At 40.0% G+C, this 27,326-nt stretch overlaps 1 protein-coding gene across 2 annotated transcripts in view; it reads right to left on the bottom strand.

Annotated features, from left to right (window-relative positions):
• Positions 1-27,326, bottom strand: part of MEIKIN (meiotic kinetochore factor) — a 152,350-nt gene that overhangs the window by 95,570 nt on the left and 29,454 nt on the right. For both annotated transcript variants that reach the window (XM_032156507.2, XM_058440303.1), the window contains exon 8: positions 23,274-23,329. In XM_032156507.2, coding sequence (XP_032012398.1) covers positions 23,274-23,329 — 56 coding nt within the window. The remainder of the gene's footprint in view (positions 1-23,273; positions 23,330-27,326) is intronic.

Genomic DNA, 27,326 nt, shown 5'->3' with positions numbered 1-27,326 from the left:
TCTAAGATGTATTTCTCAGTACATTTAGAATAAAATCCATAGTCCTTACAATAGTATACAAGACTCTATACAACCTGGTTAGCTCTCTGACCACAATTTCAACCATTCGTCTTCCTACTCACTGTGCTCCAGCCACGCTGACCTCTTTCCTCTCCCTCAAACATGCCAAGCACATTCCCATCTCATGGATTTTTCACTTATTATTCCCTTTGCCTGGCATGCTCTGCCCCCCAGGTTTCCACAAGACTGACTCTCTAACTTTATTCAGGCTCTCACCTCCTCAGAAAGGCCTATCCTGATTGCTCTATCTAAAATAGCATGCCTAGTTACACCTCTTTACCCTACCTTATATTCCTTAGTTACTGTTATTTCTACTGATGTTATATATTTATTTATCTGTTTATTATTTTTTTCCACTATGTAACATTTGTTCTATTAGGGCAAGGATACTGTCATGTTTCCCAGTAACTAAAACAGTTTGTGTCATACTTAGGTGCTTAATAAATATTTGCTCAATGAACTAAATTAACGAACACTAAACTGAGATGCCTCTAAAATATCCAAGAGGTGATATCTAGAAGGCAGCTACATATAATGGTCTTAACCTCAGAGGCGGAGAGTCTAGGTTAAGAGAAAACCTGGAAATCCTGCCTGTTACATGACACCTATACATATCAGGCAGAAGATAAAAAGAGATTAGAATCTAGGAACTAACTTTGAAAAACTCCCACATTTAATGACTGATGTTGGCAATTAAGATTGCAAGTCTGAACAGGAGTTGCTTGAGAAGTACTTTCTTGTTTATTTGTTTATCTCTATTACTAGACCATACAATCCTTGACAGCAAGAAAAACAACCATTTCTGAATTTCTTAACACTTAGTAGAAGAGCCTGGCACACAACTGAAACACAGCTGGACCTGTTGAATTAAGAAATGTATAAGGAAGGACAAAGCAAGGTGGCCAAATAGAAGAGTCCACCGATCATTGACCCTGCAAGGACACCAATTTAACAACTATCTACACACAAAAAGCACCTTCATAAGAACCAAAATTCAGATGAGCACTCACAGTATCTGGTTTTAACTTCATGTTGCTAAAAGAGGCACTGGAAAAGGTTAAGAAAGACAGTCTTGAATCACCAATGCCACACCTCCTTCATCCCTCCGCAGCAGGCCTGTGGCATGTAGACAGAATCTGTGCATTTGGAAGGAGAGTACAGGGATTGTGAGACATTGCACTGAACTCAATGCTGCCCTGTCAAGTGGAAAGCAAACCTGGGCTGAACTCAGCTGGTGCCCACCCATGGAGGGAGTATTTAAACCAGACCTAGCCAAAGGGAAATCGCCCATTCCAACAGTCAGAACTTGAGTTCCAGCAAGCCTTGCCACTATGGAATAAAGTGCTCTGGGGCCCTAAACAAACTTGAAAGGCTAGGCTACAAGGACTGCAACTCCCAGGTGAGTCCTAGTGCTGAACTGGGCTCAGAGCCAGTGGACTTGGGGCAGGCGAGGTGGGGTGGTGGTGGGGAGCGGGGATGTGACCTACTGAGACACCAGCCAAGGCAGCTAAGGGAGTGCTTGTGCCACCCCTCTCACAACCCCAGGCTGCACAGCTCATGGCTCCAAGAGACCCCTTCCTTTTGCTTGAGGAGAAGAGACAAAAGAGTAAAGAGGACATTGTCTTCCATCTTGGATACCAGCTCAGCCACAGCAGGGTAGGGTACCAGGAAGAGCAGTAAGGCTCTAGCTCCCAGACAACATTTCTAGACACACCCTGGGCCAGAAGGGAACTCACTGCCTTGAAGGGAAGGAAGACCCAGTCCTGGCAGGTTTCATCACCCGCTGATTAAAGAGCCCTTGGGCCCTAAATAACCAGCAATGATACCAGGTAGTATATACCATGGCCCTCGGGTGAGACTCTGAGACTGGCTGCAAGTAACACTCAACACATGCCCAGCTATGGTGGTTATGGGGAGAGACTCTCTGCCTGAGAAAAGCAAGGGAGATGTAAAGGAGATTTTATCTTGCACCTTAGATACCAGCTCAGCCACAGAAGGGTAGAGCACCAAGCAGGCTCTTGGGGGTCCCTAATTCCAGGCCTTGGCTCTTGGACAGCATTTCTGGACATGCCCTGGGCCAGAGAGGAGTCCACTGCTCTGAAGGGTGAGTCCCAGGCAGCATTTACCACAAGCTGACTGAAGAGCCCTTGGGCCTTAAAGGAACACTGGTGGGTAGCCTGGCAGTACTCCCCATGGGCCTGTGGTGGCTGTGGCTGCAGGGTGAGGCTCCTCTGCCTGTGGAAAGAAGAGAGAAGAGTGGGAAGGACTATGTCCCATGGTATGAGTGTCAGCTCAGCCACAGTACAACAGAACACCAAGTAGACTGCTAAGGGTTTTCACTCTAATTCCTGGCTCATGGACGGCCACTCTGGACCTGCCCAGGGTCTAGAGGAACTTGCCACCCTGCAGGGAAGGACATAAGCTTGGTTGGCTTCATCACCTGTTGTTTGCAGAGCCTTAGGGCCTTGAGAAAACACAGGCAACAGCCAGGTATTAGTTACAATGAGCCTTGGGTGAGACCCAGTGCTGTGCTGGCTTTAGTTCTGACCAAGCACAGTCCCACTATTGGGAATTGGAAGCCACAGAGGTGCTTGTGTAGTTACCCCACCCCTAGCTGCAGGCCACTCAGAATTGAAAGAGAGAGAGAGAGATTGATTGAGATTGATTCTGTTTGTATGGGAGAAAGTAAGGGAAGAGAAAAAGAGTCTCTGCCTGGTAATCCAGATAATTCTTCCAGATCTTATCTAAGACCACCAAGGTGGTACCTCCATAAGTCTGCAAGAACTACAGTGTTACTGGGCTTTGGGTGCCGCCTAATGAAGATATGGTTTAGATCACAACACCCAAGTCCTTTCAAATACTTGGAAAGCCTTCCTAAGAAGGACAGGTACAAACAAGCCCAGAATGCAAAACGTACAAGAAATAGCTAACTCTTCAGTGTCCAGACACCAACAAACATCTATAAGCATCAGTACTATCCAGAAAAACATGACAGCTCAGACACAGAGGGGTAGAGCACCAAACAGGTTCACCAAATGAACCAAGTAAAGCACCAGGGACCAATCCTGGAGAAACAGAGATATATGACCTTTTAGATAATGCAAAATCGCTGTTTTGAAGAAATTCAAAGAAATTTAAAATAACACAGAGAAGAAATTCAGAATTCTGTCTGGTAAATTTTACAAAGAAATTTAAATAACTAAAAAGAAATAAGAAATTCTGGAGGTGAAAAATGCAACTGACACGTTGAAGAATCCATCAGAGCCTTTTAATGGCAGAATTGATCTAGCAGAAGAAAGCATTAGTGAGCTGGAAGACAGGTTATCTAAAAATACATAAAGAAGACCAAAGAAAAAAGAATAAAAAACAATGAAGCATGTTTACAAGATCTAGAAAATAGCTTCAAAAGGGCAAATCTAAGGGTTGTTGGACTTAAACAGGAGGCAGAGAAAAAGACAGGGGTAGAAAGTTTATTCAAAGGGATAACAACATGGAATTTCCCAAATCTAGAGAAAGATACCAATATCAAGTACAAGAAGGTTATAGAACACCAAGAATATTTAACCCAAAGACTACTTTAAGGCATTTAATAATCAAACTCTGAAAGTTCAAGGATAAAGAAAAGATCTTAAGAGCAGCAAGAAAAAAGAAACAACATACAATGGAGCTTCACTAGCAGCAGACTTTTCAGTGGAAAACTTACGCTCCAGGGGAGAACAGCATGACATATTTAAAGTGCTGAAGGAAAACAACTTTTACCCTACAATAGTATATTAGGCAAAAATATCCTTTAAGCACCAAGGAGAAACACAGACATTCCCACAAACAAAAGCTGAGGGATTTCATGAGTGCCAGACCTGTCCTACAAGAAATTCCAAAGAGAGTACTTCATTTACAAAGAAAAGAACATTAATGAGCAATAAGAAATCATGTGAAGGTACGAAACTTATTGGTAATAATAAGTTCACAGAAAAACACAAAGTATTATAACAGCGTAATTATGGTGTGTAAACTACTCTTATCTCTTTATTTTTTATTTTTTATTACACTTTAAGTTCTAGGGTACATGTGCACAACATCCAGGTTTGTTACATAGGTATGTGCCATGTTGGTTTGGTGCACCCATCAACTCGTTATTTACATTAGGTATTTCTCCTAATGCTATCCCTCCACCAGCTCCCCATCCCCTGACAAGCCCCAGTGTGTGATTTCCTCACCATGTGTCCAAGTTTCTCATTGTTCAATTCCCACCTATGGGTGAGAACATGCAGTATTTGGTTTTCTGTCCTTGTGATAGTTTGCTGAGAATGATGATTTCCAGCTTCATCCATGCCCCTGCAAAGGACATGAACTCATCCTTTTTTTATGGCTACATAGTATTCCATGGAGGTATATGTGCCACATTTTCTTAATCCAGTCTATCACTGATGGACATTTGGGTTGGTTCCAAGTCTTTGCTATTGTGAAGAGTGCTTCAATAAACATACTGTTTATATGTGTGCATGTGTCTTTATAGTAGCATGATTTATAATCCTTTGGGTATATACCCAGTAATGGGATCACTGGGTCAAATGGTATTTCTAGTTCTAGATCCTTGAGGAATTGCCACACTGTCTTCCACAATGGTTGAACTAATTTACACTCCCACCAACAGTGTAAAAGCATTCCTATTTCTCCACATCCTCTCCAGCATCTGTTGTTTCCTGACTTTTTAATGATCACCATTCTAACTGGTGTGAGATGGTAATTCATTGTGGTTTTGATTGGCATTTATCTGATGACCAGCGATGATAAGCATTATTTCATGTGTCTGTTGGTTGCATAAAGGTCTTCTTTTGAGAAGTGTCTGTTCATATCCTTTGCCCATTTTTTGATGGGTTTGTGTTTTTCTTGTAAATTTGTTTGAGTTCTTTGCAGATTCAGGATATTAGCCCTTTGTCAGATGGGTAGATTGCAAAAATTTTCTCCCATTCTGTAGGTTGCCTGTTCACTCTGATGGTAGTTTCCTTCACTCTGATGGTAGTTTCTTTTGCTGTGCAGAAGCTCTTTAGTTTAATTAGATCTCACTTGTCTATTTTGGCTTTTGTTGTCATTGCTTTTGGTGTTTTAGTCATGAAGTCTTTGCCCATGTCTATGTAACGAATGGTATTGCCTAGGTTTTCTTCTAAGGTTTTTATGGTTGTAGGTCTAACATTTAAGTCTTTAATCCATCTTGAATTAATTTTTGTATAAGGTGTAAGGAAGGGATCCAGTTTCAGCTTTCTACATATGGCTAGCCAGTTTTCCCAACACCATTTATTAAATAGGGAATTCTTTCTCCATTGCTTGTTTCTGTCAGGTTTGTCAAAGATCAGATGGTTGTAGATATGCAGCATTATTTCTGAAGGCTCTTTTCTGTTCCATTGGTCTATATCTCTGTTTTGGTACCAGTACCATGCTGTTTTGGTTACTGTAGCCTTGTAGTATAGTTTGAAGTCAGGTAGTGTGATGCCTCCAGCTTTGTTCTTTTGGCTTAGGATGGACTTGGCAATGCGGGCTCTTTTTTGGTTCCATATGAATTTTAAAGTAGTTATTTCCAATTCTGTGAAGAAAGTCATTGGTAGCTTGATGGGGATGGCATTGAATCTATACATTACCTTGGGCAGTATGGCCATTTTCATGATATTGATTCTTCCTACCCATGAGCATGGAATGTTCTTCCATTTGTTGTATCCTCTTTTATTTCATTGAGCAGTGGTTTGTAGCTCTCCTTGAAGAGGTCCTCCACGTCCCTTGTAAGTTGGATTCCTAGGTATTTTATTCTCTTTGTAGCAATTGTGAATGGGAGTTCACTCATGATTTGGCCCTCTGTCTGTTATTGGTGTATAGGAATGCTTGTGATTTCTGCACATTGATTTTGTATCCTGAGACTTTGCTGAAGTTGCCTATCAGCTTAAGGAGATTTTGGCCTGAGACTATGGGGTTTTCTAAATATACAATCATGTCATCTGCAAACAGGGACAATTTGACTTCCTCTTTTCCTAATTGAATACCCTTTATTTCTTTCTTTTGCCTGGTTGCCCTGGCCAGAACTTCCAGCACTATGTTGAATAGGAGTGGTGAGAGAGGGAATCCTTGTCTTGGGCCGGTTTTCAAAGGGGATGCTTCCAATTTTTGCCCATTCACTATGATATTGGCTGTAGGTTGGTCATAAATTTTGAGGTACGTTCCATGAATACCTAGTTTATTGAGAGTTTTTAGCATGAAGGGCCATTGAATTTCGTCGAAGGCCTCTTCTGCATCTATTGAGATAATCATATGGTTTTTGTCATTGGTTCTGTTTATGTGATGGATTACGTTTATTCATTTGCATTTGTTGAACCAACCTTGCATTCCAGGGATGAAGCCCACTTGATCATGGTGGACAAGCTTTTTGATGTGCTGCTGGATTTGGTTTGCCAGTATTTTACTGCGGATTTTCACATCGATGTTCATCAGGGATATTGGTCTAAAATTCTCTTTTTTTGTTGTGTCTCTGCCAGGCTTTGGTATCAGGATGATGCTGGCCTCATAAAATGAGTTAGGGAGGATTCCCTCTTTTTCTATTGATTGGAATAGTTTCAGAAGGAATGGTACCAGCTCCTCTTTGTACATCTAGTAGAATTCGGCTGTGAATCAGTCTGGTCCTGGACTTTTTTTGTTTGGTAGGATATTAATAATTGCCTCAATTTCAGAGCCCGTTATTGGTCTATTCAGAGATTCAACTTCTTCCTGGTTGAGTCTTGGGAGAGTGTATGTGTCCAGGAATTTATCCATTTCTTCTAGATTTTCTAGTTTATTTGCATGGAGGTGTTTATAGTATTTTCTGATGGTAGTTTGTATTGCTGGGATCAGTGGTGATATCCCCTTTATCATTCTTTATTGTGTCTATTTCATTCTTCTCTCTTTTCTTCTTTATTAGTCTTGCTAGCAGTCCATCAATTTTGTTGATCTTTTCAAAAAACCAGCTCCTGGATTCATTGATTTTTGAAGTGTTTTTTGTGTCTCTATCTCCTTCAGTTCTGCTCTGATCTTAGTTATTTCTTGCCTTCTGCTAGCTTTTGAATTTCCTTGCTCTTGCTTCTCTAGTTCTTTTAATCGTGATGTTAGGGTGTCAATTTTGGATCTTTCCTGCCTCCTTTTGTGGGCATTTAGTGCTATAAATTGCCCTCTACATACTGCTTTAGCTGCGTCCCGGAGATTCTGGTACATTGTGTCTTTGTTCTCATTAGTTTCAAAGAACATCTTTATTTCTGCCTTCATTTCATTATTTACCCAGTAGTCATTCAGGAGCAGGTTGTTCAGTTTCCATGTAGTTGTGCGGTTTTGAGTGAGTTTCTTAATCCTGAGTTCTAATTTGATTGCACTGTGGTCTGACAGACAGTTTGTGTGATTTCTGTTCTTTTATATGTGTGAGGAGTGCTTTACTTCCAATTATATGGTCAATTTTAGAACAAGTGCAAAGCGGTGCTGAGAAGAATGTATATTCTGTTGATTTGGGGTGAAGAGTTCTGTAGATGTCTATTAGGTCTGCTTGGTGCAGAGCTGAGTTCAAGTCCTGGATATCCTTGTTAACCTTCTGTCTCATTGATCTAATATTGACAGTGGGGTGTTAAAGTCTCCCATTATTATTGTGTGGGAGTCTAAGTCTCTTTGTAGGTCTTTTTTTTTTTTTTTTTTTTTTTGAGACGGAGTCTCGCTCTGTCCCCCAGGCTGGAGTGCAGTGGCGCGATCTCGGCTCACTGCAAGCTCCGCCTCCTGGGTTCACGCCATTCTCCTGCCTCAGCCTCTCCGAGTAGCTGGGACTACAGGCGCCTGCCACCACGCCCGGCTAATTTTTTTTGTATTTTTAGTAGAGACGGGGTTTCACCGTGGTCTCGATCTCCTGACCTCGTGATCCGCCCGCCTCGGCCTCCCAAAGTGCTGGGATTACAAGCGTGAGCCACCGCGCCCGGCCCTCTTTGTAGGTCTTTAAGGACTTGCTTTATGAATCTGGGTGCTCCTGTATTGGATGCATTTATATTTAGGATAGTTAGCTTTTCTTGTTGAATTGATCCCTTTACCATTATGTAATGGCCTTCTTTGTCTCTTTTGATCTTTGTTGGTTTAAAGTCTGTGTTATCAGAGACTAGGATTGCAACCCCTGCTTTTTCTCACTTTCCATTTGCTTGGTATATCTTCCTCCATCCCTTTATTTTGAGCCTATGTGTGTCTCTGCACATGAGATGGGTCTCCTGAATACAGCACACTGATGGGTCTTGACTCTTTATCCAATTTGCCAGTCTGTGTCTTTTAATTGGGACATTTAGCCCATTTACATTTAAGGTTAATATTGTTATGTGTGAATTTGATCCTGTCATTATGATGTTAGCTGGTTATTTTGGCCGTTAATTGATGCAGTTTCTTCCTAGCATCGGTGGTCTTTACAATTTGGCATGTTTTTGCAGTGGCTGGTAGCGATTGTTCCTTTCCATGTTTAGTGCTTCCTTCAGGAGGTCTTGTAAGGCTGGCCTGGTGGTGACAAAATCCCTCAGCATTTGCTTGTCTGGAAAGGATTTTATTTCTCCTTCACTTATGAAGCTTAGTTTGGCTGGATATGAAATTCTGGGTTGAAAATTCTTTTCTTTAAGAATGTTGAATATTATCCCTCACTCTCCTCTGGCTTGTAGGGTTTCTGCCAAGAGATCCACTGTTAGTCTGATGGGCTTCCCTTTGTGGGTAACCCGACCTTTCTCTCTGGCTGCTCTTAACATTTTTTCCTTCATTTCAACCTTGGTGAATCTGCCAATTAAGTGTCTTAGGGTTGCTCTTCTTGAGGAGTATCTTTGTGGCGTTTTCTGTATTTCCTGAAGTTGAATGTTGGCCTGCCTTGCTAGGTTGGGGAAATTCTACTGGATAATATCCTGAAGAGTGTTTTCCAACTTGGTTCCATTCCCCCCATCACTTTCAGGTACACCAATCAAATGTAGATTTGGTCTTTTCACATAGTCCCATATTTCTTGGAGGCTTGTTCATTCCTTTTCATTCCTTTTCCTCTAATCTTGTCTTCTCACTTTATTTCATTAATTTGATCCTCAATCACTGATATCCTTTCTTCTACTTGATCAAATCGGCTATTGAAGCTCGTGCATGCATCACGAAGTTTTCATGCCATGGTTTTCAGCTCCATCAGGTCATTTAAGGTCTTTTCTACACTGTTTATTCTACTTAGCCATTCGTCTAACCTTTTTTCAAGGTTTTTAGCTTCCTTGCAATGGGTTAGAACATGCTCCTTTAGCTCAGAGAAGTTTGCTATTACCAACCCTCTGAAGCCTACTTCTGCCAACTCATCAAAGTCATTCTCCGTCCAGCTTTGCTAATGTTGCTGGTGAGGAGCTGCGATCCTTTGGAGGAGAAGAGGTGCTCTGGTTTTTAGAATTTTCTGCTTTTCTGCTCTGGTTTCCTCCCATCTTTGTGGTTTTATCTACCTTTGGTCTTTGATGTTGGTGCCCTACAGATGGGGTTTTGGTGTGGATGTCCTTTTTGTTGATGTTGATGCTATTCCTTTCCATTTGTTAGTTTTCCCTATAACAGTCAGGTCCCTCAGCTGCAGGTCTGTTGGAGTTTGCTGGAGGTCCACCTCAGACCCTGTTTTCCTGGGTATCACCAGCAGAGGCTGCAGAACAGCAAATATTGCAGAACAACAAATATTGCTGCCTGATCCTTCCTCTGGAAGCTCTGTCCCAGAGGGGCAGCTGCCTATATGAGGTGTCTGTCAGCCCCTACTGGGAGGTATCTCCCAGTTAGGCTACACAGGGGTCAGGTACCCACTTGAGGAGGCAGTCTGTCCATTCTCAGAGCTCAAACGCTGTGCTGGGAGAACTGCTTCTCTCTTCAGAGCTGTCAGGGACATTTAAGTCTGCAGAAGTTTCTGCTGCCTTTTGTTCAGCTATGCCCTGCTCACAGAGGTGGAGTCTATAGAGGCAGTAGGCCTTGCTGAGCTGTGGTGGGCTCTGCCCAGTTCGAGCTTCTCAGCCACTTTGTTTACCAGTTCTAGCCTCAGCAATGGCGGAAGCCCCTCCCCATTCCAGGCTGTACCCTCACAGGTCAATCTCAGGATGCTGTGCTAGCAGTGAGCAAAACTCCGTGGGCACAGGTCCCCCTGAGCAAGGCACGGCAGAGAATCTCCTGGTCTGTCAGTTGCTGAGACAGTGGGAAAAGCACAATATTTGGGCAGGAATGTCCCGTTTTTCCAGGTACAGTCTGTCATGGCTTCCCTTGGCTAGGAAGGGGAAATCCCCGGACCCCTTGCACTTCCCGGGTGAGGCAATGCCCTGCCCTGCTTTGGCTTGCCTTCTGTGGGCTGCACCCACTGTCCAACCAGTCCCAGTAAGATCAACCAGGTACCTCAGTTGGAAATGCAGAAATTACCCGTCTTCTGTGTCGATCATGCTGGGAGCTGCAGACCAGGGCTGTTTTTGTTCAGCCATCTTGGAATGGACCTCTACTCTTATCTCAATTAGAAAGACTAAATGATGAACTAGCCAAAAATAATAACTACAATAACTTTTCAAGACATAATGCAATAAGATATAAATAAAAACAACAAAAAGTTAAAAAGTGGGGAGATGAAGCTAAGATGTAGTTTTATTAGTTTTCTTTTCACTTGTTTGTTTATGCAAACAACGTTAAGTTATTATCAGCTTAAAATAACGGATTATAAGATAGTATTTGCAAGCCTCATAGTAACCTCAAATCAAAAAACATACTACAGATACACAAAAAATAATAAGAAATTAAACTATAACACTAGAGTAAATCACCTTCATTAATAGGAACACAAAAAGGAAAGAAAGAAGGCCACAAAACAACCAGAAATAACAAAATGTCAGGAGTAAGTCTCTACTTATCAACAGTAACACTGAATGTAAATGGGCTACACTGTCCAATCAAAAGACACAGAGTGGCTGAATGGATTTAAAAAAAAAAAAAAAAACAAGACCCAGTGATCTGTTGCCTGCAAGAAACACACTTCACCTATAAAGACACACACAGACTGTAAATAAAGGGATGCAAAGAAATATTCCATGCTAATGGAAGTCAAAAAAGAGCAGGAGTAGCTATATTTATATCAGACAAAATAGATTTCAAGACAAAGAAGGTTATATATAATGATAAAGGGGTCAATTCAGCAAGAAGATGTAATAATTTTAAATATATATGCACCTAACACTGGGTCATCCAGATGTATAAAGCAAACATATTAGAGCCAAAGAGAAAAATAGGACCTAAACAAAAATTGCTGGAGATTTCAACACTCCACTTTCAGCATTGGACAGATCTTCCAGACAGAAAGTCAACAAAGAAACATTAGACTTAATCTTCACTTATTCATTTGTCTTCAATTATTTAGAACAAATAAACCTACAGATATTTACAGAAAATTTTATCCAATGGGTTCAGAATATACATTTTTCTCCTCAGCACATGGATCAGTCTCAAGGTCATATGTTAGGTCACAAAACAAGTCTTAAAACATTCCGAAAAACTAAAATAATATCAAACATCTTCTCTGACCACAATGAAATAAAACTACAAGTCAATAACAAGAGGGAAGAGGGAGGTAAGATGGTTGACTAGACACAGCCAGGAGGAACATCTGTCACTGAGGGAATGAGACATTGGGAAGACTGGTGAATTCCTAGCAGATCTTCAGAGGCAAGGCATTGAGAGTGAATGGAAGGAAGACATAGATGCTAGGCTAAAGGAAAAAGAAGCTGGGAACCCTGCAGAAGGCTACAGCACACTGGGACTCATTCCGGGCCCCAGTGACTCCTGGGGAAGGGGTGAGTTGAGCAGGCAAGTAGCAACCCACCCTTGCCATGGGCCTCTGGAATCCTGGCAGGAGGAGACCTCATGACCCCCACAGATACTTGTTCTGTAGGGGCAGAACTCCAGCTGGTGCAGATCTCAAAGGGTTTGGTGTTGGAGCATGTGTAGTGGAGCACAGCCAAGGACGCCCATCCCCCAAGGCTTGCCTTGCTCCTCTAGGAGACTTTAGCCCTAGGGGAACTGTTGGACTTGAACAGCCTAGGGTAGTCTTGCCCATGAGATGGGGCTGGTCTACCTGGGCACCTCTTGGTTGGCTTGCCTATCCTGGGGATCCAGCCTGGTAGCACTTGCTTGAATGTAGCCTCAGATGCCCAGGTGGGGTGCCTCCTGGGGGAGCAGCAGCATAGTTCCTGTGCTGGCATACTGCTCCTGACTGGTATAGAGTTCCAGGAGAACAGACACCATGGATGTACACCAGCCCACCCATGCCCTCCCCCTGCTGCAGCCTCCTTCGTGCGGCTTTGCCTGCACACATTTGCCCATGTCCAACACATAGATCGCTTTGCTTGCACATGTATGCATGGGTGGACCTTGCTGTGCACCCCACCCACTCACCCACCATGCTGCCATTGCTGTCGAAGCATTTGCAGGCACGAAGACTGCTAGCCCCATGCCTGCCAGTGCCCTGTTCTTGTGCTGACACTGTCATTGGCGTGAAACTGCACGTGGTGACCAACATACCTACCCCACGCCCTGCAAGGCCACTGCCACTCACATGAATGCACACACAGATGGCGTCAGTCCCACACCTACCAATGCTCTGTCCCTGTGCTGACACTGCCATTGGCACAAAACTATATAGGGAGACCAGCAGACCTGCCCCTACCCTGACTAGCCACTGTTGCCTGCATGGATATCTGTACAGATGGCACACAGAGTCCCACACCTGCCAGCACCCACCTCGTCCTAACATTGCCACCAGTGTGAATGTGCACGCAGACCCCAGTGGGGCCTGTTCCCCCCTGTGCCATGCTGCGAACCCCACCACTGTTAATACCTGCATGGACACTGGTACCCCTACAATTGCCAGCACCCTGCCATAATCAACGATTATGCTCCCTGCTGCACTGCCACTGCTGCTGGCATGTACAAATCCCACTGCCACTGCCCTGTGAAGCGCTTTGGCTGGCACCCCTCATCAGAGTGCTGTGACCAGCAGTCTGGGAACACCTTGGCCCTTGGTGAGCTGGTTTCTCACCTCAAGGGGCCAGAGAACAAAGCCAGGGGCCTGATACAGCCCCACAGAATTGGAGCACACAATCCAGAGGTCCTGAGCTGAGTCTTGGACCCCAACAAAATCTTCTAGAAACAAAACCAGTTGACTGAACCCAGCTTATACAACAAGAAAACCCCCAAGGATAACAAACAGGGCAAAAGAAAAAAAAATCCAAAGGGCAGTGACATGATTTGGATCTGTGTCCCTGACCAAATCTCATGTCTAACTGTGATCCCCAATGTTGGAGGTGGGGCCTAGTGAAAGGTGATTAGATCATGGGGGTGGTTTCTCATAAGTGCTTTAGTACCATCCTCTTGGTGCTGTTATCACGATAGTGAGTTCTCATGAGATCTGGTCCTTTAAAAGTGTATAGCACCTCCTCCCTCTCCCTGTCTCTCTTCTCCTGCTCCAGCCATGTGAAGTGCCAGCTCCCTCTTTGCCTTCTGCCATGACTGTAAGTTTCCTGAGATGGCTGGGCACAATGGCTCATGCCTGCAATCCCAGAACTTTGGGAGGCCAAGGCGAGTGGATCACTTGAGCTCAGGAGTTTGAGACCAGCCTGGGCAACACGGTGAAACCCTGTCTCTACTAAAATACAAAAAATTAGCCAGGTATGGTGGTGCACACCTGTGGTCCCAGCTACTCAGGAGGCTGAAGTGGGAGGATCACTTGAGTCTGGGAGGTGGAGGTTGTGGTAAGCCAAGATGGTGCCACTGCACTCCAGCCTGGGTTACACAGTGAATAAAAAAAAAAAAAAAGAAGTTTCCTGTGGCCTCCCCAGAAACTGGGAAGATGCCAGCACCATGCTTCCTGTACAGCCTGCAGAACCATGAGCCAATTAAGCCTCTTTTCTTTATAAATAACCCAGTCTCAGATATTTCTTTATAGTAATGCAAGAACGAATAACACAGACAGCAACTTCAAAGACTGAAGAAACATCAGCCCACAAAGATGGGAAAGAACCAGTGCAAAAACTCTGGCAATTCAAAAATCCAGAGTGTCTTCTTACCTCCCAACAACCCCACTAGTTCCCCAGCAATGGTTGTTAACCATGCTGAGATGGCTAAAATGACAGAAATAGGAATCAGAATATGGATAGGAACAAGGATCATCGACATACAGGAGAAAGTCGAAACCCAATCCGAGGAATCTAAGGATTACAATAAAATGATACCAGAGCTGATAGACAAAATGGCCATTATAAGAAAAAACTGAACTGACGCAACGGAGCTAAAAAATGCACTCTGAGAATTTCATAATGCAATTGCAAGTATTAAGAGTAGAATTGACCATGCCTAGGAAAGAATCTCAGAGGTTGAAGCCTGGCTGTACAAAAGAACTCAGATAAAAATGAAGAAGAAACAATGAAAAAGAATGAACAAAACCTCCAAAAATATGTGATTATGTAAAGAGGCCTAATCTATGAGTCATTGGTAAGCCTAACAGAGAAGGAAAGAAACCAAGCAACTTGGAAAACATTTCAAGATATCATCCATGAAAATTTCCCCAACCTCACTAGAGAGGCCAACATTCAAATTCAGGAAAAGCAGAGAACCCCTGCAAAATACTACATAAGAAGACCATCCTCAAGACACACAGTCATCAGATTCTCCAAGGTCAAAATGAAAGAAAAAATGTTAAAGTCAGCTAGAGTGAAGGGGCAGGTCACCTACAAAGGAAATCCCATTAGGCTAACAGCAGACCTATCAGCAGAAACCCCATAAGCCAGAAGAGAATGGGGGCCTATATTCAGCATTATAGAAGAAAATAATTTTCAACCAAGAATTTCATATCCAGCCAAACCAAGCTTCATAAGCAAAGGAGAAATAAGATCCTTTTCAGACAAACAAATGCTAAGGGAATTTGTTAACACAAGACCTGCCTTACAACAGGTCCTAAAGAGAGTGCTAAATATGGAAAAGAAAGACCATTACCAGCCACTACAAAAAACACACTTAAGTACATAGACAAGTGACACTATAAAGCAACCACACAAACAAGTATGCATAATAACCAAATAACAACATGACGAAAGGACCAAATCCACACGTATCAATATTAACCTTGAATGTAAATGAGCTAAATACTGCCAATTAAAAGGCACAGAGTGGCAAGTTGGATAAAGAAACAAAACCCAACAGTATGCTGTCTTCAAGAGCTCCGTCTCACATACAATGACACTCACACACTCAAAGTAAAGGGATGAAGAAAAAATCTACCAAGCCAATTAAAAAAAAACCCAAAAAACAAAAAACAAAAAAACAGAAAAAAAGCAGATGCTGCTATTCTAATTTTAGACAAAACAGACTTTAACCAAGATAAAAAAAAGACAAAGAAGGGCATTACGTAATGTAAGAAGGGCATTATGGGGCTCAATTCAACAAGAAGATCTATCTTTCCTAAATATATATATGCACCTAACACAGGAGCACCCAGATTCGTAAAGTAAGCTCTTACAGACCTATGAAGAGATTTAGAAAACCACAGAATAATAATGGGACATTTAAACACCCACTGACAGTATCAGACAGATTGTCAAGGCAGAAAACTAACAAAGATATTCAGAGCCTTAACACAACACTTGACTAAATGGATCTAATAGACATCTACAGAACTCTCCACCCAAAAACAACAGAATATACATTCTCCTTATATGCACACGGCAAATACTGATCACAAAGTTGCATACAAACGAATCTTCAGTAAATTTCAAAAGAAATGAAATCATACCAACCACTCTCTCAGACCACAGGGCAATAAAAATACAAATAACTGCTAAGAAAGTTACTCAAAAATCATACAATTATTGAACTAATTTACACTCCCACCAATAGTGTATAAGTGTTAAAGACAGTGTGGCAATTCCTCAAGGATCTAGAATCAGAACTACCATTTGACCCAGCAATCCCATTATTTGGTATATACCCAAAGGATTATAAATCATTCTACTATAAAGACACATGCACACGTATGTTTATTGCAGCACTGTTCACAATAGTAAAGACTTGGAACCAACCCAAATGCCCATCAGTGATAGGCTGGATTAAGAAAATGTGGCACACATACACCATGGAATACTATGCATCCATAAAAATGGACGAGTTCATGTCCTTTGCAGGGACACGGATGAAGCTGGAAACAATCATTCTCAGCAAACTAACACAGAAACAGAAAACCAAACACCGCATGTTCTCACTTATAAGTTGAACGATGAGAACACATGGACACAGGGAGGGGAACATCACACACCAGGGCCTGTTGGGGGCTTGGGGGATAGGGGAGGAATAGCATTAGGAGAAATACCTAATGTAGATGAAGGGTTGATGGGTGCAGCAAACCACCGTGTGTTTACCTATGTAACAAACCTGCATGTTCTGCACACGTATCCCAGAACTTAAAGTATAATTTTTAAAAAAGTGAAAAAAAACCCATACAATTAAATGGAAATTTAAAAAACCTGCTCCTGAATGACTTCTGGATAAATAATGAAATTAAGGCACAAATCAATAACTTTTTTGAAACTAATGAGGAAAAAGATACAACATACCAGATTCTCTGGGACACAGCCAAAGCAATGTAAGAGAGAAGTTTATAGCACTAAATGCTCACATCAAAAAGTCAGAAATAACTCAAACTAACAACCTAATATCACAACTAGAGGAACTAGAAAAACAAGAGCAAATCAACCCCAAAGCTAGCAGAAGATAATAAATAACCAAAATCAGACCAAAGGAAACTAAGATGAAAAAAACATACAAAAGATCAATGAATCAGGGGCTACTTCTCTAAAAGAATTAATCTGATAGATCACTAGCTAGATTAATAAAGAAAACAAAGAGAAGAGCCAAATAAACACAATTAGAAATGACAAAGGAGACATTACCACTGACCCCACAGAAATACAAAAAACCCTCAGAGACTATTATAAACACCTCTACGCAAACAAGATAGAAAACCTAGAAGAAATGCATAAACACACAGACCAATAGAGAAACAAAATAGAGAACCCAGATATAACCACCATATCTTTGACAAATCTACCAAAACAAGCAATGGGGAAAGGATCCCCTATTCAATAAACGGTGCTGGGATAACTGGCCAGCCATATGCAGAAGACTGAAACTGGAGATCCCTTCCTTACACCATAAACAAAAATTAACTCAAGATGGATTAAAGACTTATATCTAAGACTCAAAACTATCAAAAGCCTGGAAAATAACCTAGGAAATACCACTCTGGACAAAGGACATGGTAAAGACTTCATAACAGTGACACCAAAAGAAATTGCAAAGAGAGCAAAAATGACAAATGGGACCTAACTAAACTAAAGAGTTTCTGCACAGCAAAAGAAACTATCAACAGAATCAACGATCTATAGAATGGGAGAAAATATTTGCTAACTATGCATCTGACAAAGGTCTAATATCAGAATCTATAAGGAATTTAAACAAATTTATAAGCAAAGAACCATTCCATTAAAAAGTGGGCAGAGGACATGAACAGACAATCTTCAAAAGAAGACATACACATGACCGACAAACATGCAAAAATGCTCAACATCACTAACCATTAGAGAAATGCAAATCAAAACCACAATGATACCATCTTAGACTAGTCAGAATGACTATTATTAAAAAGTAAAAAAATAACAGATACTGACAAAGTTGCAAAGAAAACAATGCTTATATACTGTTACTGGGAGTGTAAATTATTTCAACCATTGTGGAAAGCAGTGTGGTAATTCCTCGAAGAGCTAAAAACAGAACAACCATTTGACCCAGCAATCCCATTATTGGGCATATACCCAAAGGAATATAACTTATTCTACCATAGAGACACATACAAGCATATATTTATCACAGCATTATTCACAATAGCAAAGACATGGAATGAACCGAAATGTTCATCAATGGTAGACTGGATAAAAAAAACGTGGTACATATACACCATGGAATGCTACGCAGTCATACAAAAGAATAAGAATATGTCCTCAGCAGCAACACAGATAAATCTGGAGGCCATTATCCTAAGCAAACTAATACAGGAACAGGAAACCAAATACTGCACAGTCTCACTTATAAGTGGGACCTAAACATTGGGTATATATGGACAGAAAGAAGGAACAACAGACACTGGGGCCTACCTGAGGGTGAGAGGAGGGTGACTATTGAAAAAGTACCTATCAGGTACTATGCTTATTACATAGATGATGAAATAATCTGCACACCAAACTACTGCAACACACAATTTATCTACATAACAAATTAGATACGTGTACACCTGAATCTAAAATAAAAGACAAAAAATAACAAGGAATTTTGGAAACTAACAAACACATGAAAATTGAACAATATGCTCCTGAATGACTAGTGAGTCAATGAAGAATTAAGAAGGAAACTGAAAATATTCTTGAAACAAATCATAATGGAAATACAACATACCAAAACCTACAGGATACAGTGAAAGCAGTACTAACAGGGAAATTTACAGTTACAAATGCTTCTATCAAAAAGAACAAAAACTTCAAATAAACAACCTAACAATGTATCTTAAATAACTAAAAAAAGAGCAAACCAAACCCCAAATTAGTAGAATAAATAAAAAAGATCAGAGAAGAAACAAATGAATTTGAAAACAACACAAAAAAGCAATGAAACAAAAAATTGGTTTCTTATTAAAAAAAAACCCGACAAACCTGTAGCCAGACTAAGAAACAAGACAGAAAACCCAATTAAATAAAATCAGAGATGAAAAGGGACACATCACAACTGATACTGCAGACATTCAAAGGATCATTAGTATCTACTATGAGCAACTACATGCCAGTAGACATATACAATCTAGGGTGACTGAACCATGAAGCAATCCAAAACCTTGAGCCGGGCAGGTGGCTCCAGCCTGTAATCCCACCACTTTGGGAGGCCAAGGTGGGCAGATCATGAAGTCAGGAGTTCGAGACCAGCCTGACCAACATGGTGAAACCCCGTCTCTGCTAAAAATACAAAAATTAGCCAGGCATGGTGGCGTGCGCCTGTAATCCCAGCTACGCAGGAGGCTGAGGCAAGAGAATCACTTGAACCTGGGAGTCAGAGGTTGCAGTGAGCTGAGATTGTGCCATTGCACTCCAGCCTGGGCAACAGAGTAAGACTTCATCTCAAAATCAATCAATCAATCAATCAATCAATCAATCAATCCAAAACCTGAACAGGACAATACAAGTAACAAGATGGAAGCTATAATAAAAAGTCTCCTGGTAAAGAAAATTCCAGGACCTAGAGGCTTCACTCTTGAATTCTACCAAATATTTAAAGAAGAACTAATACCAATCCTACTCAAACTGTTCCAAAAAATAGAGGATGAGGGAATACTGCTAAACTCATTCAATGCAATCAGTATTACCCTGATATAAAAACCAGACAAAGACATATCAAAAAGAGAAAACTGTAGGCCAATATCTCTGATGAATATTGATGTAAAAATCCTCAACAAAATAGCAAACTGAATTCAACAACATATTAAACAGATCATTCTTCAAGACCAAGTGGGATTTACCCCAGGGATGCAAGGATGGTTCAACATATGCAAATCAATTGATATGATACATCATATCAACAGAATAAAGGAAAAAAACCATATGATCATTTAAATTATGCTAGAAAATCACGTGATAAAATTCAACATCCCTTCATGATAAAAATTCTCAAAACACTAGGTACAGAAGGAACATACCTCAATACAATAAAAGCCAATATATGACAGACCTACAGCTAGTATTATACTAAATGGGGAAAAACTGAAAGCCTTTCTTTGTAAACCTGGAACAAGACACGATGCTCACTTTCACCATTATTATTCAACATAGTATCGGAAGTCTAGCTACAGCCACCAGACAAGAGAAAGAAATAAAGGGCATCCAAATTGTAAAGGAAGAAGTCAAATTATCTTTGTTTGCAGATGACATGATCTTATACTTAAAAACTAAAGATTCCACCAAAAAACTAGTAGAACTAGCAAATTAGCAAAGTTACTTGATACAAAATCAACATACAAAAATCAGTGGCATTTTCATATGCCAACTGTGAACAATCTGAAAAAGAAGTCAGAAAGTAACACCATTTACAAGAGCAACATAAAACTAAAATATCTAGGACTTAACCAAAGATCTGAAAGATCTCTACAATGAAAACTATGAAACACTGATGCAAGAAATTGAAGAAGACAGCAAAAAATTGGAAAGATATTCCATGTTCATGGACTGAAAGAATCAATATTGTTAATATGGCCACACTACCCAAAGCAATCTGTAGGTTTAATGCAATCCCTATCAAAATATCAATGAAATTCTTCCCACAAATAAAACAAAGTACTAAAATTTATATGGAACACAAAAGATCCAGAATAGTCAAAGCTAACCTGAGCGAAAATAATGAAACTGAGAAATCACATTACTTGACTTTAAATTATACTATGGTGCTACAGTAACCCAAACAGCATGGTACTGGCATAAAAAACAGACAAATAGACCAAGGAATCAGAAAAGAGAACCCATAGATAAATCTATACATCTACAGTGAACTCATTTTTTTACAAATGTGCCAAGGACATTCTTTGGGGAAGGGCCAGTTTCTTTAACATGGTGCTTGGAAAAGCGGATAGCTACATGAAAAAGAATGAAACTAGACCCTTGTCTGTTGCCATATACAAAAATCAAATTAAAATGGATTAAAAACTTAAATCTAAGACCTCAGACTATGAAACTACTACAAGAAAACATTGGGGAAAGTCTCTAGGACATTGGGCTGGGCAATGATATCTTGAGTAATACCCCACAAACACAGGCAACCAAAGCAAAATGACAAATGAGATTACATCAAGTTAAAATGCTTCTGCACAGCAAAGGAAACAATCAATAAAGTGAAGCGACAACCCACAGAATGGGGGAATATATTTGCAAACTACTCCACCTAATTAGGGATTAATAACCAGAATATATAAGGAGCTCACACAACTCTATCTACACAACAAAAATCTAATAATCCAATTAAAAATGAGCAAAAGACCTAAACAGACATTTCTCAAAAGAAGACAGACAAATGGCAAACAGGTATATGAAAAGGTGCTCAACATCACTGATCATCAGGGAAATGCAAATCAAAACTAAAATGTCATATCATCTTACCCCAGTTAAAATGGCGTTTATCCAAAAGTCAGGCAATAACATGCTGGTGAGGATGTAGAGAAAAGGGAACCCTCATATACTGTTGGTGGGAATGTACATTAATATAACCACTATGGATAACTGTTTGGAGCTTCCTCGAAAACATAAAAATAGAGATATTATACAATCCAGCAATCCTACTGCTGAGTACATATGCAAACAAAAGGAAATCAGTATATCAAAGAGGTATCTGCACTCCCACATTTGTTTCAGCACTATTCACAACAGCCAAGATTTGGAAGCAACCTAAGTGTCCATCAACAGATGAATGGATAAAGAAAATGTGGTACATAAACACAATGGAGTACTATTCAGCCATAAAAAAGAATGAGATCCTGTCATTTACAATAACATGAATGAAACTGAAGGTCATTATGATAAGTGAAATAAACCAGGCACAGAAGGACAAATATCGCTTGTTCTCACTTATTTATGGGATCTAAAATCAAAACAATTGAACTCGTGGAGATAGAGAATAGAAGGATGGTTACCAGAAGCTGAGAAGGATAGTTGGGGAGGGGGAGTGGTTTGTAGGGAAGGTGGGGATGGTTAATGGGTACAAAAAAATAGTTAGAAAGAATGAATAAGACCTACTATTTGCTAGCACAACAGGATGACTGTAGTCAAAAATAATTTAATTATACATTTAAAAATAACTAAAAGAGTATAACTCTATTATTTGTAACACAAAGGATAAATGCTTGAGGGCATGGATACCCTACTTACCCTGATGTGATTATTATGCATTGCATGCCTGTATTAAAATATCTCATGTAAGCCATAAATATATACACCATCTACATATCCACAAATATTAATAAAAACACTGTAAAAAGAAATGTGTAAAAAAATCTCTAGAGTAAGAAGTGGCTTATTTAATTTTAAATTTTAAAATAAAAGTAAGAATACAAAAACATACAGAATTCAAGAATCACTACTCTGCCCTACCACCCAGCTTTGTAAATATTTTCCACAGCTAAAGCAACACTTTTTATTCGGCAAAACCTAGGTAAAATCATGGTTGTTTTTGGTACGCTTACCACTTTCCCTTTAATTAGTGCTCATCTGTTATTCACACATTCCCTTATTCTTTGATCTGTAAAACAAATCCTTCTTCCAATGCTAACCCTCCGGGGTAGAAGGTATTGCTCCTTCCAGGGATTTTGTGCTTTTATAAGATTAGTTTTTATCACTAGACTAATTTTGCTTAGAACAGAAAGTATATTAATTGTTTTATACCTACAGTTCCTAACTTAATGTGTGGCATTTAGTAAATGCTCATTAAGATAACTTCTTAAAATGAAGATTATGCAAATACATATTCATACAAACATTTACAACCATCAAGAGCAAAATCAGCAATTCTTCAAATTTACTTTCAAATAGATGCTATAAAACTTGATGCAGGAAATACAGAAAAATCTGAGATACAGCAGAGGTTAATAAGGATGTAAATATCTTGCTAAATTTATCCTAATAGTAAACTACATAAGGGTTTGCAAGACACTTTGCTGATCCCTTTATTTTTCAATCATTATGCATAACTACAATATATGTTTACTTATTGTCCTCTCCAACAACTGAAATCTACAAGGGGAGGAAAAGTGTATCACTTCCACGAGTAGATATAACCATATCTAGTATGGAGTTCATATCCATTAAATGTTATTAAATGAATAAATGATTGATACTGTGGGGATAGCTAAGACCCACTTTCTGATCCCACATATCTTCATTTCTTAAATACAACCAAGCTAAAAAGTACTCGGTTCACTGGGCTACTAACTTTGTTAATGCATGTTGCAGGTACCAAAATTAAATACAGAATCATGTATTTTAACATAAATATTACAATTACTACAGAAAATAATTAGTTTCATTATTTATTACCTGATTCTGAATTTGAAGCTTTTGGAGAAACATTTTGATCTGCTACTGTCATCACTCTATAACAAGAACAAACTAGTTAGTGGTATTTTCTAAATCCTTCAGTAACTTTCAAAAATCCTCAAATAATATTTAAAATAAAGATATTTATTTGAAATTAATTATCCTGTGGGAAAATATACAGTTGCTTAGAAAAATGTTATGGTATTTATATGAACAAATAGTTTAATAAAAAAGGCAACACATTTATACATTTATGAGTGTGAAGCAATATGAGTAGAGGACAGGGCATAGTGTTTAGAATAAGACAGACCTTGCTTTAAACTCCAGTTCCACTACTCACACTTGTTGAGTGGCCTTTGGAAAACTACTTAGCCTGTCTTGAGTCTTGGTTACCTCATTTATGCAAAAGGGATAGCAATCTTGTTTCCTAAGATTCTTGTGGGAAGAATTTTAAGATACATGACAGATTGATTTATTATTATTATTATTATTATTATTATTATTATTGAGAGAGGGTCTTGCTCTGTTACCCAGGCTACACTGCAGTAAAAGATTTTTTTGAAATTAATATCCTGGGTTTTTTTTTTTTTTGTACTTCTACAAACTAGACCACCCCCAATTCTATCTAAATGTGCAGGAAAGGACTAGCTATCACAAAAGGAATAAATACCAAAGGATCAAAGCTCAGCCTCTGACCACAAAAATGGGATTTCTGAGTCCCTAGCAAGAAAATGCAGTTGAAAACCAAATGTGAGAAGGGAATTTTCTAAATTCCTATACTAATTAATTGAATAGTTGAACTCAGTAAACAGAAACAATTTTATTCTTTCATATTTCCCTTTAAACGTATCCTGTCAAAATAGTACTTTCTTGCCTCTGAATGAACTTCCAGGTAGATTTCTTTTTACTAACACCTTTCTGGCATTCTCTTGTAATAAGTAGCTATTTTTAGGTAACACAAAGTTCAGGGTAATATTGCAAATCCAAACTCTCCTTATGCAATTTAAATTTTTTCCCTTTCTCAGCTTGGGCATGATTTAGACTCAGAATATGCTGTGGAAAGAGCAACCACCATTGGTTTCATCTCTGTTTCTTATTCTTTTCCCTTGCCTATTTGGAAACTACACTTCAGGTTCCTCTGGCAGTGAATTACAGGAAAGGAGTTTTAGAAATGTACAGGAAAGTCTTTCTCAATCTTGACTGATACGGTTATGTGCCATGGTATCTCTGGGATATGACAGGTAATCAAATGTGGACTCTTTCAAACTTGAAGTATTCTGAAGGGTTTGTTGGAGGTTTACCTATCACTGGAGCTCTACCTATCACTGGAGCTCTACCTATCACTGGAGCTCTCTCACTTGCTGCTTTTTATCATCTCCTCAGCTTTTGCCTTTGATGATAGAACCTCCAACAGCTTTTGAGTGAGGTTAATTCATCCTTTGCAGGAAGTCATACTGGGCATAATCCCTTTCAAGATGATCGATAATTAGCCCCCTTCTATGGAATTCATATTTGGTCTATTGGCATTATGCACAGATCTTTGTCATGTCAAACTCTGAAAGTATATCTAGCTTCCTCTTTATTCTGCCATACCAACACACCTAACAGACCCTCTTTGCCTTTAGACTTTTCGGGTATGAGTCAGAAACTAACTCCCAGGGACGTATGTTGAATCTTCCAAATGGTTCTCTTGGAGCTTCCTTTCTTGTGTTGAGGTAAGGGAGAAGTCTCCTTGCTCCATATGACACCAATATATAGCTCTTTTCAAAGAAACACACATTCTTGGACTTTTCATCCTCTCCATGTATTCTTAGCCTTTTCTTAGTTTGGAGATGAGTAATAAGCTAATGCTGGTAGAATTGGGTTTTGACCTCACCTTTTACAAACTCCACATAGATAATTCTACACAGAATAAGGAATGGGGGTACTTGTCAAAGATTTGTGTTTATCAGTAAGGCCATTGTCCAAACTCTAAGACAACATAAAAACCACATTTAACATTTTGCTACATTCCTCAAGTTCCTATTAACATATGTAAGTTAAAAGACAACTACAGAGTTCTACTATTAGCCATTGCTATGGTTTGAATGTTTGTCCCCTTCAAAATTCGTGTTGAAATTTAATACCCAATGTGGCAGTATTGAGAGACAGGGCCTTTAAGAGGTGACTGGATCATGAGGGCTCTGCCTTCATAAATGGATTAAGCCATTCATGGATTAATGGACTAATGGATTAATATGTTATCATGGGAATGGTATGATTGGCTTTACAAAACGAAAAAGAGAGACCTGAGCTACTATGTTCAGTCCCTTTGCTATGTGATGCCCTGTGCTACCTCGGGACTCTGCGGAGAGTCCCCATCAGCAAGAAGGACCTCACTAACTGCAGCCCCTTGACCTTAGAATTCTTAGCCTCCATAACTGTAAGAAATAAATTCCTAGCCAGGCATGGTGGCACATGCCTGTAGTCCTATTTACTCAGGAGGCTGAGGCTGGAGGATCACTTGAACCCAGGAGTTTGAGGTTACAGTGAGCTATGATGGTGCCACTGCACTCCAGCCTGGGCAACAGAGTAAGACTCTGTCTCGAAAAGAAAAAAAAAAAAGAAAGAAAGGAAGGAAAGAAGGAAGGAAGGAAGAAGGATGGACAGACAGATGGAAGGAAGGGGGGGAGAGAGAGAAAGAAAGAAAGAGAAAGGGGAGAAAAAGAAAAGAAAAAGAAAAAGGAAGGGAGGGGAGGGGAGGGGGAGGGGAAGGGGAAGGGGAAGGGGAAGGGGGAAGAGAAGGGAAGGGAAGGGAAGGGAAGGGAAGGGAAGGGAAGGGAAGGAAAGGAATTCTTTTTCTTTATAAATTACCCAGTTTCAGGTATTTTGTAATAAGCAACAGAAAACAGACTAAGACAACCATATGATACAGAAAAAGCTAAGGAAGTTAACAAAGCTAGATCTCTCCTCCACACCTTCCAGTCTAGAGCATTATTAGAAAGAGAAGGGGGACAAAGACTTAGAAAACAAGCAGACAATGGGAGCTGACTTTTCTCCCTCAAGGCCCAAATATGGAGATGGGGTAATAAATGGGAAGATGACATTAGAAGAGATGAAGAGAAAGCCAAAAGAAGAGGGAGTATGTACTAACTCCCTGTTTAGAACTCTACAAGATGTCCACCCAGGGAGGAAACAACATGACAAGAAGAGCTGGGGATGCTCAGGCAGAGAGTCAGCATCAGTTAGTTCTCCTGAGATTCTCTTAATTCCTGGGCATTGAGAACAAGTTCTCAAGGCTCCATACACCAAGGGCAATGAAGAAAGTGGCCAAATTTACAGCCAAAACACCTGGCATAGGAGTGCTGCAGTGAAGTGACTCTACTACAAAGGTTGTGGAAAGCCACCTAGTCAAAGTCTGGATACAAGACTTCAATGAGACTCAAAGGGTTTGAGAAAGCAACAAAAACCAAGGTGAGGTAAAATCAGCAATGGAGGACCTCAGGTCCTAAATAAGGCCTTAAGTTTATGAGTCAGTGATTTTTTCAGTGGAGCCCAGACCAGGTATAGAACAAGTCTAGCAGCCTTGCAGCATGAATCAGTAAAAATCCAGACAGCTTATGGGATTCCAGATACCCTCAGATCCCAACCTTACCCTTTCCCCAGCACTGCTGCAAGGCTACGTAAGGTCTGCCCCTATTCCTAAACACTTACATTTAGGGTGACTATTTGTCCAAACTGGAACATTTCTGAGAGTACAAGGGTACTCTATTAAGAATTATGTCAGGAAACAGGCATATACTGAAACTGCCCAGGCAGATAAAGGGATATGATCACCTACCAATATGCCATTCTCAGGACTATTGAATGGGGAGAAAATCCAAGATTCAGCATTTACCCAAAAAGGACTTCTAACCAAAAGTAAATGGATGACAATAAGTGAGTTTAACTCATTATTTCCCAGCTAAATAGGGGAGAAGGGTGATGAGGGTTTAAGAGAAGTTTAGATGAGTTATTTAAAAAAAAAAATGAAGCTGTATTTTCTTTGCACACATAAGTGGTAGGTTTTATTTT

The sequence above is a fragment of the Hylobates moloch genome, unplaced genomic scaffold (genome assembly GCF_009828535.3).
Source record: "Hylobates moloch isolate HMO894 unplaced genomic scaffold, HMol_V3 SCAFFOLD_6, whole genome shotgun sequence".
In the NCBI taxonomy this organism is placed as follows: Eukaryota; Metazoa; Chordata; class Mammalia; order Primates; family Hylobatidae; genus Hylobates; species Hylobates moloch.
The sequence above is the reverse complement of the archived record's forward strand: the minus strand, read 5'-3'. Positions and strand labels throughout refer to the sequence as shown.